Source organism: Poecilia reticulata, chromosome 23, assembly GCF_904066995.2.
Source record: "Poecilia reticulata chromosome 23, P_reticulata-male-v2, whole genome shotgun sequence".
Taxonomy (NCBI): domain Eukaryota; kingdom Metazoa; phylum Chordata; class Actinopteri; order Cyprinodontiformes; family Poeciliidae; genus Poecilia; species Poecilia reticulata.
Genome location: NC_088852.1, coordinates 19396714 through 19411958, shown reverse-complemented (window position 1 = coordinate 19411958; position 15245 = coordinate 19396714). Strand labels below are relative to the sequence as shown.

At 37.2% G+C, this 15245-nt stretch overlaps 1 protein-coding gene across 3 annotated transcripts in view; it reads left to right on the top strand.

Moving 5' to 3' along the window:
* The window catches only part of tmtc1 (transmembrane O-mannosyltransferase targeting cadherins 1), a 103407-nt gene that overhangs the window by 74842 nt on the left and 13320 nt on the right, over nucleotides 1-15245 (top strand). The window contains exons 12-18 of one of the 3 annotated variants that reach the window (XM_008401213.3): nucleotides 5505-5613; nucleotides 7434-7536; nucleotides 9400-9535; nucleotides 10253-10397; nucleotides 10493-10630; nucleotides 11912-12034; nucleotides 12280-13165. In XM_008401213.3, coding sequence (XP_008399435.1) covers nucleotides 5505-5613; nucleotides 7434-7536; nucleotides 9400-9535; nucleotides 10253-10397; nucleotides 10493-10630; nucleotides 11912-12034; nucleotides 12280-12339 — 814 coding nt within the window. In that variant the 3' untranslated portion in view covers nucleotides 12340-13165. Of the gene's footprint in view, nucleotides 1-5504; nucleotides 5614-7433; nucleotides 7537-9399; nucleotides 9536-10252; nucleotides 10398-10465; nucleotides 10631-11911; nucleotides 12035-12279; nucleotides 13166-15245 lie in introns of those variants that run through there. The other 2 variants (XM_008401212.3, XM_008401214.3) reach the window with 2 other exon arrangements.

Genomic DNA, 15245 nt, shown 5'->3' with positions numbered 1-15245 from the left:
ATCTTAAACTCCTCAATTGTCATGCAAGTCACATCAATGTTGAAAACTGTAGGCTGGATTAAATTACAGAAGTTGTAGAGGAATTCATGGTACTTTGCACTGAAGGTGAAGTGTGCTTTCAAAGTTCATCAAAAGCTACCTTGGATGATCTTGTGATCACTGATGGTGAAGTGTCTTTGGTGCTGCTCTTGTTTTCACCAACATGCAGGAGGAAGGGCTGTCCTAGTTGCACGGCAATGAGGAAGGCTTCAACACTGGCTTGCATCTTTGACATAATGATAAGAAGACGAATAATAAAAATTATTAAATATATTTAGTAGCACAGCTACATTCAGATAGCAAACAAAGCCAATGAGAAAGTGATTCTACAAATAAGTAGGATCATTAGAATAACCACATACCTGCACATTTCTGAAAACATGGTCCACAGTTTGACATGAGCTGTTTTGGATTCTTCTTGTGGCCTTTGGATGAAGGATGTAGGACATGAACCAACAGAAGAATGCCTGGTTTTCCCAGCCTGGAGGAACAACAGGATAAATACCAGATACATTAGGATAATAAATAAAGATTTTAAAGAGAAGCTAGCAAAACTAACCAGACCCACCAAAAGACTTTGTCCACCCGGTTTACCCTGGAGAGCATTTTTCACCACCTACAACATAAAGCATAAAAATGTCAGAAATAATTATCATGAACACAACTCAGACATTAGGCACTATAGAAATTAGTCAGGTTATAGAAACATTCTGGAGAGCATTTCTTCTGCCAACCTGTCAGAAGAAATGTGTTTAAGTCATCATAACAGGCTTCAGTCACCAACTGAAGCCTGTTCAGCCAACAATGACATATTGGCTGAAAAAAAGAGTCAGCCAATATTTAATTGTTTATTATCATTATTATTTATAGAGACAAAAACATTTTGGCTTAGCATTGATCGCATAGATCAAACCACCGGTCCAGCACAGCCACTCTCCCCATTATGCCGTCCATAGCCGAAAACGTCAAGAAAACGACTCCGCAGCTAAATAATGTTAACTCAAACTGCCTTTCTGACAGTTTTAATGTTCGTTTAACCACCCGTCACCCCGTGCTACACCTGCTTAGCTAGCTTTAGCTGCTAACAAAAATAATAAACCAAGAGTACTCGCGTCCAGTCCTCGAGAGATACCGTCCTGCAACTTTTCGATGCATCTTTACTCCAACAGACCTGCTAACCAGCCATTCATTTGATTCATGTGTGTTAATTGGTGCAGGGAAGCATCTGAATGTTGCAGGATGGCAGCTCTCAAGGACTGGACTTGAGCATCTCTGTACTGAACAGTCGTACCGCGATATCCAAACAAATAAACTTACGTTAAGCATAAGTTGATACTCTTGCGCAAACAGAAAGTTAATGGATTCATAAAAAATTATCAAAATCCAAAACATGATGGTCTTAACATGGAACTTACCTTGTTTTTTTGTTTTTTTAAATAGATCTCTATTGAGATCTATTTAATTACATTAAATAGATCTTTTTTTTTAATTACATTTTTAATCGACCTGACCCAGAATTTTTTCATCACCATCTGACAAAATAAATATAAAATAATATTTTAATGACCCTGTTAATGACATTTTTACTCAGTTTTACAGACAAATGCTTCTCAAAAAACAAAAAATATATTATTTAAAACAAAAAAACAACAAAAGTCCATCTGACGGAGTTGACAGAACTGAAGGTGGTGACAAACTGAGTAAAAAGAAAAACTTGATACATGTGAAGTAATTGTTTTAATTGTTTTAAACTATTATAATGTATTGAGTTCTGCTCCTGGACAAGGGATTTTACAGGCATCATCCACCGAAAAAAATATTCAGCAAATACCTGGAAAATATACATTGTTATGCTAACATGACCCAGGTTAGTTTAGTCAGATATTTGAAAAAATTATATTTTGTGTATATTTTTATTCAAATTTTGTGCTTTATCCATAGGACCTGTTTTATCCGTACTCTCAAGAATCACTGAAATACATTAAAGAAAGAACAAAAAGAGCATGTTTTAATAGCTTTGGGGAACTTACCTTGTTATGATAAGCTCCAGACAAGACGCCATGCTGCTATCTCCAGGGCAACACGTGACATCACAGATACGTTGCGATTGTGGGGGCAACTCTTTATCAAACACCATCTTTTTAGGGAAACTGACAAACCAACCTTTGAATTTGACTAAACAAGTGTTTAATTAACATTGAATTTTGACATATATCACCAACACTGGTATTCTAACATTTTTGATTATGCTCTGTAGATTTCGATTCATTCCCCAAAAGATTTATTATGGAAAGTATTTTTTTCTTTCTGTTTAATATTGTCTATAAATGCTGGTTCTCCAAGATGCAAATACAAGTAAAATGTCTTGCCTAGGAAAAAAACTGTATTAAAATACAGTTTTTTTCCTAGTAAACAAAATAATAGTAAACTATTATTTTGCGGTAGTTTACTGCCAGTCGTCAGTCTTGATTGTGACAAGAGAAGAAGACATCAAATTGACAATATTGTACCGTATTTTGGAATAACAGTATGTTACTGCTGGAATTCCGTCGTAAATTTACAGCCATTTCTAAGAATGTAGAGAATATCCACAATGTGACAGAATTCCATTCAATCCTAACGGAGTGCGACAATGTCACAACAAGGCCATCAAGGAGAAGATGCCTGATTTTGCCAACTATGTTGTTGACGACAAGACATCTGTAGATCGTAATGACGAAACAGAGGATTTACATAGGATTTATTATAGTTGCATTGACTCAGTATGTGGGAAAATGAAAAATCGTTATAGAAACATAATTGTGACCTGATGGAAGCACTCAATGCCCTAGATCCTGTGCAAGCCACTTTCTTGGATGTTAGCAAAGTGAAGCCCTCCCTTTACCTCACCAAGACACCTAATGTGGACTCTGAATTTGAGGTGGCCTGCAACTTCCTCATGATACAAATGAAAGGGTCTTCTTCATCAGATGAGAATAGGCAATAAAGGTTGTAGGCAGGGGTGAAAGTAGTTTTAAATTCTTGGGGGTACTACAAAAAAAACCTATATATATATATATATATATATATATATATATAGCCTATATAAAAGCTGTGTAGCTCTTGAATTGCTACAAAAATAAAGCTGTATTTCCTTCAGCCCACTGGCTGAAATGTTGACACCATGAGATGCCATGAGACCTAAACTCTGAACATCATGGCATGGAGTGCATCCCAGTTTTACATGTCTGGCATATAACCATTCATTTTAGTTTTTAAACTGGTTCTATTGATCCTGTGTCCAGACAGAGGGATAATCAGTAGCCCAGCATCATGACCTGTTTGTTCTGAAGATCCTGCAGCTTCCACTTCTCTTCCTAACATGGCGCCTCCTCACCCTGACTCTCATACTGACAGGAGGAACCACAGAGCTCTGTTAGGTTAAAGCTCATCTTCTGAAGTTGGGATATTTTTCCTCCAAAAGGTTCCAGAGGAATCACCTCAAACCAGATGTTGGACTGGATTTTATTTCACTGTCATTTGTGAATGTTAGAGCCTCATTTTCAACAGTGGAGCTATAAAGGTTGAAAAAGGTTATTTTGGAGAAAATCTCATTAAATATCAATGTTTCTACTAAATAAGAGACATAAAACAAAATTGTTGGATAAAGGAAAAGCCTCTCAGACTCTGAGCCCGACAGCACCAAACTATTTTTTTTATTAGATAATTAAATAATTTTAATAATTTTGTGGCAATAGAAGCCATTTGTTTGTTAGAGACTTAATGAAACATATTTACCGTGTTTGATGTTTGTTGTAAATGACGTATAGTCACAAAGAACGAGGTAATTAGTCCAAGTTTGTCGCTTATTGAAAGTTCAGAAACTACAGCAGCTGTGATGAGCCACAGCAAAGGAAAACAACCTGAACAGGTGATCAACTCTAAGCCACTCCTACCTTTTTACTCTGTCTGTCATTTAAGCACAGCCGTTGCCATGGCAACCTCCTGCGCTCCACATGCCGACCAGATATTACGTTAAAAACATTCAGTCCGTCATCAGGTTTTCAGGCTTGATATTTATTTTGCGATCATTAATAAGCTCCCTGAACACAGCGGTGGTTGATTAGTTCATTTTAACTCCTGCTCTGCTAGTTATTTTGGTAATGGAACCGAAACGCACAGAATTGTGCAACACCTTGTTGAAACAATAATCACTGAGATTATTGCTGTTGGGTCATTAATATGAACATGTTTTGTCGATGTTTTTTGTTCTTTAATAAAGTTACTAACGTTTTAAGCCCGTCAGAAGAGGACGTGCTGGTCTCAGCGTCCTGGCTGCGTTCAGTTTGTCACCTAAAGCCGAGATCGACATGTTGCTCCGCTCTTCTAGCAAAGCACAAACAGTTCAGAAACTATGAAATGAGAAACAAGATATTTATTAACTGATTACGTCTAAATCTTTTAGGGGTACGCAGTACCCTGCCGTACCCCCTTACTTTCACCTCTGGTTGTAGGCAAGAGTAGAGCATTTTACTGTGTTCAAAAACCTCAAAACTAAAAGCACTTTTAAAATTATTAAGTAGCCTGCTTTGTTGAGGTCATTTGAACCCTCTAATATAAACTGATATTTCTTAGTATCAAGCCTTCTTAAAACTGTCAAACAGATCACATATGATTCAGCTCAGTAAGTAAATAATTTATTGTTCACTATAATAATGTTGCATACAGTCTGTATTATCTGCAGAATCATTGTAATTACTTTGATTGCAACTGTTTTTTTTCTTTTTTTTCTATTGAGATTTTTGTTGCCTTCACTGATTGGTTGAATTGTATGACAGACAAATGGAGATTTGAAAAATTGGCCAATCCGAGGTAAAAAAAAAAAAGACAAAACCCAAATAGCTTCCCATACAGGGTGGGCACGGCTGACTCTGTGGGTGGGTAATGCCCTCCTACGCCCCCCAATACCTGCCCATGCTGCTGGGGCTGTCCTGACTGTGTGTTTCTGTACACTGACAATCTCTTTACAAACAGCTTCACTGCTGATTTGTTTGGAGGTTGCACAGCATGGTGAATAGGAGCTGCTCTGTCTCAAAAGTGACATTAATAATGGAAACTGAAAAGTTGAATCTCTATGCTGTGGAAACAAACACACCAACCAAATCATCAATCCTCCACTGCAGTATCTGGACAGCTATGTGTTCATATATATGTCGTATGTTTCTCATATTATTTATGAATCGTAATTACAAATAAGCAATGTTAAAGTGAGTATTGTTTGCAGTGGCTTTCGAAAAGACTCCCAAGTTAAAAATCAGGGAAAGAAAGATAAACTTGGCCTGATTACCTTGTGGACTCACATCTGTCACTGAATTCTTCTCATCTAATTATATTTAATTTGACCAGAATAGGACAAAGTGAATGGGCAGACAAAGAACATCAGTGTTATGCATAGTACTGATGATGATGATGATGATGTGTTCAAGGTCCCAAGGAAAGGAGAAAGAAGCTGAGACACTGTTGAAAGAATCCATCCACTATGGTCCACATTTCGCTGATGCTTACTCCAGTTTGGCATCTCTTTATGCTGAGCAGGTAAAACATCCAGAAAACAATTTCTTCTATGCATGTATGCCTTTAAGCTTGTGTTCTACTAATATGTACATTTCTGTTGATTTGCTTGTATTTGATGCTTAGACGTCAGCATGAACCTTTGAGCCATTAGCCAGATTACAATATATATATATATATATATATATATATATATATATATATATATATATATATATATATATATATAAAACGGTGACAGAGTGTGACAAGGACTCTCTCACCGTAGAATTATATATACTTAAAACACAGTTTTAAGTATATATATATATATATATATATATATATATATATATATATATATATATATATATAATAAATGAATCTACGTAACTGAACAAAGACAACATCAGTAGCCTACAGGCTACTTGTTAACAGGCTTAAGGTGTTGTATTGTTATTAGCTAGTCATCTTTTAGCTAACATTACCTGTATCAAAAATCATTCAACTCAGTCGGTTAGTTTGCGTTTTGCTGGTTTGCTGCCATGATTCTAACACACGTACGAAGCTCTGCACAGCAGCAGGTCTCCGTCTGGTCAGGTCTCTGCTGCACAGGTGTATCCCAGCGCGAGCGTCTCAGTGTTCATGTTGCGTTTGAAGGCGGCTCGGAAAAACAGGTTACAACGTGTTAATAGATTAAGCCGTTTTAACTGCTTGTTACAAGCGTACTGTGCATGAAGTCGGTGCAGCTTAACCTAGCACCGAATGTCAGGCATGACGAGGACCTGTGTCCAAATTCAGGGTCTGCATCCTTCGAAGGACTGGTCTACGTAGGACGGGTCCTTCGAAGGCCGGGAATAAACTAAGACCCGAAGAAAAATATCTGTGGATTCGGACAGGTCTAGCCGTCACCACTTGTCCTCGCCCCCACCTCAGCGTAACTCATGTTGTCAAGCAACCATGACAGCGTGAGCAGAGAGCGAAGAAGGAAAAAAAGCAAAGGAGCCTAAGTTTGTTTTTCAGTTATGTATTACTGATTTCTATATTATTCTTCACCTTTTATAGTAAAGGACAGGCCCGTGCAGAGACCACTAAAGGGGCAGGTGCTCAACAATAACATCTAACTGCATTCTAGGACAGAATATTAACAAAGCCACACAGCTTTCAGAGTTTAATAAACAACGATAAATTATAAAATTGTGAGATATACAACCAAAGCTAACGAACATCTCCACATAGAGCAGGGGTCCCCAAACTTTTTCCTGTGAGGGCCACATAACGTTTTCCTTCTCTGGTGGGGGCCGGAGTCAGTTTGTAAGAGAAAAAGTGTGACAATTGCAGGAGTGCCTAAATGTAACGTTACCGCGTTATAATAAAATATATATATATATATATACACTGTTTAAGTGAAAGATTCAAACAGACTTAACAAACTGATAAGAAAGGCTGAGTCTGGAAGAGGCGATGAGAGACAGAATGACCAAGGATAGCCCCTCTATCCCCTCTATCCCCTCTATAATGTGGTGGGCAGCCTGAGGACCAGACATAACCAGATTCCTGCAGCCCAGTGCTAAAGAGCACTACAGCAAGTCCTTTCTGCCTGAGGCTATCAGAATTTATAATACATACATAGTCTCTGGAGCTGTGCGTTTTAAACTTTGAATGTATATTTAGTTATGTACTGAGCAATATGGGTGTGTCCTTATGGTTGTCACTGCTCATTGTCATTTATTATTGTTGTATGTTTATTATCATCATTATTTTATTTATTTATTTTAATTTTTATTGTGCACTATGCTGCGACAAACAAAATGTCCCCCCATTAGAGGATCAATAAAGTATTATCTTATTCTATCCTCTCACAGAAACGATTTGCTGAGGCAAACGAAATGTATTTGAAGGGCATAGAAAACTGTCCAGACAACTCCGACCTACATAACAACTATGGTGTTTTCTTGGTAGACACAGGTAAGTTCTATGTTCTCCCAGTCTGACCCAGAGCATGGTGGTGTGTGTATCATGTGTATCATGGTGGTGTGTGTATCATGTGTATCATGGTGGTGTGTGTATCATGTGTATCATGGTGGTGTGTGTATCATGTGTATCATGGTGGTGTGTGTACATGCACTGATTAACCATCACTTTTTCTTTGCTTCACTGAAGCTCTGTAACTCCCAGTTTCCTCTTAAACAAGTTAATATGATGATAAATAAGAATTTCATTGAAAAGTTATTTTATTTCACTAATTCAAGTCAAAACATTACATAGTTTTTAGTTTCATTAGACAAAATGATGTAGTCCAAGCATTTAATTTTCATAGGTTTTAAGCCACATTATAAAATGATTAATGTGGTTTACAACCTATGAAAACCCAAAGCGCTCTCAGAAAATTAGAGTATCACATTAGACCAATAAAAAGGATTTTAATGCAGAAATGGGGTCCTACTGACAGTATGCCCATGTACTATACAGTACATTACAATATATATATATATATATATATATATATATATATATATGCCCATGTACTATACAGTACATGGGCATACTGTACTTGGTTGGGCTCTTTTAATATGAATTACAGCATCAAACCATCATAGTATGGAGGTAATCAGACTGTGGTTCTGCCAGGGCTTCAGGAATCCCGCGGTGCTTTAGCAGGGAGGGGTCTTCAGCTCATCTGTGTTCTTGGTTCTTAGGTCTTTCATGTTACTGAAAATAATAATGAACAAGTGAAGATGAAAACACAACTCACACCGTAACAGTTTATTGTTCATAAAGGTCCCAGGACTTAAACAATGGATTACACTGACACCCAGCCAACATCCTCACCACTGTCTGTCTTGATATTTGAAATCTTATGTAGAAAGGACCCCCCTCCAAAATGCGTCTGGCCCCCACATGGTAAAATACTGTAAGATTCATGAAACGCCATAACCAATAAAAATGATTGAAACAAAAAAACAGAAAAACCTGAATCAAAATTTAGATCTAAGAATTCTTCAATATTTCAGTGACCTATCTGTCATATGTACTGAGATTATGAGTGTTTTATCATTGTTGGAGATTTCAACATCCATGTTAACCTCCAAGACAGCATGTCAACCAACCAACCCACGACCCAGTTCACACTCTGGACTTCATTATCAGTAAGGTTCTATTTTTTCTCCAAGTGTGGACTTGTCTGTCCAAAAGCCTTAACACATTTAAATTAAATTTATGTATATAGCACATATTCACAACAAATTAATTTACAAAAAATTATTTCAACTTAATTACACATACATTCCAACTGATCCTAGCTATGAAACCCTACAGTATGATCAATTAATAATTGTTATAATATTTTAAAAAGAATATATATATATATATATATATATATATATATATATATATATAAGCAGCAGTTTGCATCAAAACATTGACTTGGAGCATTTACTCCTCCTGGACTTGCATTGTGTCATAGTTGTTGATTTTACAGCAGTCTCTCATACAGAACATGCATGTAGCAACAGTGGAGAAGAAAAACTCTCCTTTAACAGGAAGTAACCTCCAGCAGAATCAGAACCTCAGAACCTAGCTCAGTACACAAAAAGGAAAACAGCTGAACTGATGTAGGATTATTTTCAATGTTCATGAAGGTAAAAAGTTAATAGTAGAAGAGAGAATATTAAGTCAGACTGATCTGATTCTAAAGAACATTATTGACTTTTTTTTTAGGTTTTGATTTCTGCTTTTCCCCATCTTTCCCACATCCACATTTGCAACAACAGTTTTCCCTTAAGTCATCTTTTAATGTCTTTCCTTTCGCTTTTGACTATTTTCCTCCAGGAGAAGGGCATCTAGCCACTACTCACTATCAGGAAGCAATACGACTTAAGCCAGCACATTATGTTGCTATGGTGAACCTGGGCCGTCTTCTACGATCATCCAATGAGAATGAGGAAGCTGAGATGTGGTACAAGAGGTGAAAAACAGCTTTACTACGAGTGGAAGCTGCTGTGTGTGTTTATTTGTGCTAGAAAGGGAAATGAAGGATGAGACTTCCTTTTTCTGAAGAGCTATCAGATCATGTCATGGTGCTCTGAATGACCGCTGTGTTTTCATTACAACAAAACTAAAAAACAATAATATTATTTTGAAATGTTCAGTCATTATTAATAAAAAATAGTGTTGCACTGTTTCCGATGACGCCAAGTATTTACTAAATAGCAACTTTGTACATTTAAACAAACTGGACAGACAGATTGGAGAAAACTTACCTATGTTACCTGTTGAGTGTTGATTTCTGCTGCCGCGTGCAGCTAGTGGAGTCAGAATCTTTAAAAACCACATAAAACCTACATTTGTGAAACAAGACTGAGATCATTATATTCCAATGTTCTCCACAGTCACCAGACCTCAGTGCTTAATGCTATTCTTCATAAAGAAAGCAAAATGAGGGTTTCATCAGTTATATTTATATTACTACTCACTGACCTGGCCAAACATGCCACCTTGAGGAAAGGTCTTGCTTTCGTTTTACTAGCTCATTCAGTTTTGAACCAGTTCAGCTTGACCTGTGTAGGATTCATGTTTAACAATGTTTTTCTAAAGTCTAAATGCAAATGAAAGTGTCTATTTAGTTGCAGACTATGTAGTCACATTTATGAAAAGCTAAAATGGTGACCTCTGACCTCTGCAGGGCTCTGCTGGTTACCAGGAAAGTTGACATCCTGACTCCCCTTGGAGCGCTGTACTACAACACAGGCCGCTATGAGGAGGCACTGCATGTGTACAAAGAGGCTGCTGCCTTGCAGTCAGACAGTACTGACATCTGGCTGGCTTTGGTAAAAAAAGAAGAAAAAAAACACACACAACCCATTTTTTTTGCTTATACTTATTTCCTTACATACAGAATTGACACACCTGTTATCTGCCCCAGGCTCAGGTCCTGGCCATGGCTGGGCTGAGCTCAGAGGCAGAGAAGATGACTCTGGACATCATCTCCAGAGAGCCCACCTGTATGGAATGTTACCGCCTGCTCTCTGCCATCTACAGCAAGCGTGGCAACTACACAGAGGTGTGTATGTGTGCCTCTATTATTATTCATTTTTATTATATTTATTTTTCCAATCATAGATATTGGCAGCGGCATCCATATCTCAAATGAATTATTGACTTCATTTAATATGAGTCTGTAATTGATCACAGTCACCTGTTGAAGATCTGAAGAAATATATTAATAAATATTTAAATTCTTTTACTATCTTAAACTGTAATATATTTGAAGTTGGGCTAATTCTATCATTTGCATTTAGTAAGAGAATAGATTATCTGGTTTTGTTTATTTTGTGTCCAGATATCTCACTAAATAATTAAATTATTTCCTAAATAATTTTTAATGCTTAACTTTGACATGAATAAGATCATGTCGTCTGCGAACAGGAAGATTTTGTGCTCTGTGGGTCCAACAGTGATTATTATTGCGATAGCAAATGGCGCTATTGCTAGAGTGAACAGCAAAGGCGATAATCGACAGCCTTGTCTGAAGCCTCTATTGATCCTTATTGGCTTAGATACATTTCTGTTATATAAATCTAAGTCTAGTTATTATTTCAGCTCAGGGATTATTGTATAAAATTTTGACCTGTTTTACAAAATTGTTTCCACAGTCAGATTGTTCCATAACAGAACGAGGTTCAGCACGTCTTCCTACGTGGCCACCATAAGCAGAAGTCACTTCATTTTATTTTCTGTGATTTTGTGATTGTTGCAAAGCACCTTGGTCAACTGAGGTTGTTGTAAATGTGGTATGTAAATAAACGTTGACTTGACTGCATGTCAAGTACAGTTTGTGATTTATGTCACAAACTGTCAACTCTCAGCAGTGGTTGGGTTCTGTTCCTGCAGTTTCCATGGAAACAATCAAGTTGTATCATATCAGCAACTGTTATAGAGCAGCTACCACTCATCCTGTTCCTCTGCTTTCACGCATTGTTTCATAAAAATCACCAGTGATTTTAACAGGCATATTTGCTGCTCATGATAAAATTGAATTAATGTTTCTGTTGGGACTACGATGGGCATACATAGACCCACACATACATGAAAATGGTCAACCAGTTTGCTGTAAAGTGCTTTGAACAGTTCAGCAGAACTAATAAAGAAGATGAAGTTTGTGCTTGTGCTTCAGTTAAGTTTCTTTGTCTTTTTAGCCTTGCAATGACAGGTCTGACTTTTATCGCTTCTTTTTGTTTCTCGCTCCTTTGACAAACTATCTGGTAAATGTAGCAGATATGTAACCTTATTCATTGTTGTGTGTGTGTGTGTGCATGCGTGCGCGTGTGTGTGTGTGTGTCAGGCTCTACTGGCTCTGGACATGGCCCTGCAGCAGAATCCCAGTGATCTGACAGTGAGGGCAGAATTGCATTTCTCTAAAGGAAACCAGCTGAGAGAGATGAACCAGCTGAATGAAGCCTTTGAGGTAATGTCTATTTCCTCTGTCTTTTTTTTTAATTAGTCTTTCCCATGTTTCCCTGGTGATTTTGGTGTCAATTTATACCCCATGGTGAAAATGAAATGTGCTTTCTTCAAATTAAAGGTTTTGCATTTCAGAACATAATGAGAGCCGTACTCCCACCATAAGCACTTCTGTTCTGATTTTGTATCATTGCCAAAATTATTAAAGTTTTAAGAAAAGGTGCATCTCTTCCTCCCCTCTCCTTGCAGACACCACATTTGCTGCACCTCACAGTGTCGAAGTTAGACACTCCATCACCTGATGGATAGCAACAGCAGTATGAGTGTAACGGACAGGGACACGCATGGGACATGTCTCCCAACCTTCCCATATCTGTGCCCTCTGTCCACCATATTTTTTCCAGCTGTTGCAACAGTTTATTTATTGGAAATACGTGGCAACATGTTTTTCTGAGGTATATTTAAATATAAGTATGCATGTGTATGTAATACATGCTAACGCTGGTATTATCCATGGGAATCACTGAGGGGAGATGTGTTACTGAGCAATGCTGCACAGTGTGTCAGAATCATGTTCATCAAACCAACCAGAGCCAATAAAAGGTGAAAAAACTTTGCATAGTTCTTTCCAAACAAACTGCAAGTTAAGTAATGTTGTTCCATACAGATACTGTTAGCTAAATGATGACTAATTAATCCATGCCAGTATGTCATGTTAAGGGAGTCAAAAAGAATACTAATCTTAACCCCTGTGTTATATAACTTGCTAGTTAGTTGATGCCAGGAATTAACCTGTCATGATCCGTGTTTGTGTTTATTTTGAGTTTTTCTGTGTGATCCTGTTCCCTGTGAGTCTCTGTCTCTGCGTTTCCCCGTTGATTGTCTCCCAGGTGTGTCTCGTTCCCTTGATTACCTCTGTGTGTATTTAGTCTCACCTGTTGTCTGTGTTCCTCATCAGATGTCGTCGCAGTGCGTTGCTTTCCCCTCAGTAGAACTGTTAAGTCCTGAGGTTGTTTGTTTCCATGTCCAGTCCTTTGTCAGTTGCTACCGGTATAAGCTACGTGCTAATTTGCTGCCGTGCTGCCTGAGCCAGGACTGTGTTCTTCATCATTAAATATCATCATCTTCACCATAACCTGGGTCTCAGCGTTCTATCCTCACCACCACCAACCACACCATATGACAAAACCCAATCCTTTTTCATTTCTGTACAGACGTTGTGCTCACTTTCCACTTTTTAAAATGAATCTTTATTGCACAATAAAAAGAGCAAAGTCAGAAAGGACACGTTGGACCAGAGGGAGTTATTTCTACAGAGATAACTTGAATTCATGTAGACAACAAGAACTGTTAATTGAATATTCTGCCTAAAGTTCTGTCACTCCAATGTATCTCGATCTGAATAACTAAGGCATTTTTTAATATACTAGACTCTCATAACATACTTCATTTACAAGAGAATCCAAAAAATAATTCTTACAAAGATCACTTGGTTAGGGTGGAATAGGAGTACGGGTATTCCTATTCCCAAAAGTAAAAACAGAAGCAATTTATTGAGTTAATAACTCGTGAAAAAAAAAAAAAAAGAAAAAGACAAATGGATGTCCACTCAGACTCTTTCCAATCCTTATTAGATTCTGCTCTTTCTATTTCTAATCAAAAATTAAGAATCTAATAGTTTCTCATTCTGTTAAAATCTTATGGATGGACAGTCACATCAGTTCTTAGTCCATTGATAAATAACCACACATTCCCTCCATCAGCCCTAAATGTACTTCTTAATCAGTGGAACCATAAAGGGATTCAATGTACAAAAGATTTATTTTTTGGAAATGCTTTTACATTTACATTTCAACAATTATAAACCAAATTTAATATGGAAAGTACTGTGATAACGTATATTTTTAAAAATATTTACAGATTCAAGAATAGATTTCCAACCCTTCCTAGTCAAATCCCATCCTCCTCTATGGAGACAATCCTTCTGTTTGATCCAGTGACGAAGGGCATTTATTAACAAGAATCCATAATTGGTTATCACAGAAGACTCAGTGCCTACATTAGTCCATCTGAAAAGGATGGTCAGGAAGATCTATGACTGATTATTACAGATAGCCAGTGGCCCAAAGTCCAAGAATATGTTAATTCTACTTCTATTTGTATTAGTATCTTACAATTCAAGGTTTTACACAGATTGCATTTATCTAAATTGAAATTGTCAAAGATGTTTTCCTCTGTTGATTCGTTCTGTGACAGATGCAAAAAAGGACGGGACTCTCTTGTGTAACCTTGCTAAATGTACTCGGGTACTATCTCAGCTCGGTTCAAATAATAATTCAATTCTGCGTTGTGTGAATAATGGCCAGGAGACAGGATGAGATGAAACACAGTTCATCTGCACTAAACAGAACACCTGGTGGTCAGGACTCAGGTTCATCACACGGGGTCAGCACCTTACGAGATGATAGCAGCCAGGATGCTAACGGTGACAGAGTGTGACAAGGACCTTAATGAAAATGACAGAAAAAAAGTAGTTTCCATGGAGATCTGGTTGTTTTTGTTACAACATCAAATAGGAAGTTGAGGCTGGAGTGTTATTTACTTAAAACTGTGCCCCTACATATGCCACTGAAATGGAATGCAGATGTGCCTTTTTGCAACAGCTTTTAAGACCACAAGAATTTTCTTGACAAAATGGGAGGGCACAGTTACATTCTTTCTGGTTTTTTTATTGCCAATAAGGTGCTACATTTTTTTCAAAATGTCAATACCATCAATTATTCTTCACCTTAAACTTAGATTGATGTTATATTGAACTGTTGGACTCTATGCAGCCTGATGCCAAATGTTGGACAAGGGCGGGTTCAGAATAGTTTTCCTGTAGGTGCTAAGAGGAGCTCAGCATTTTACTGAGGGCGCTATGACGACATGTTCCCCCTATAGTTATCAACACACACGCATTAGTATTGTTATTTTAATCAGACTGATTTGCTTGTATTTGATGCTTAGACGTCAGCATGAACCTTTGAGCCATTAGCCAGATTACAATATATATATATATATATATATATATATATATATATATAACGGTGACAGAGTGTGACAAGGACTCTCTCACCGTAAAATTAGATATACTTAAAACACAGTTTTAAGTATATATATATATATATATATATACTTAAAACACAGTTTTAAGTATATATATATATATATAT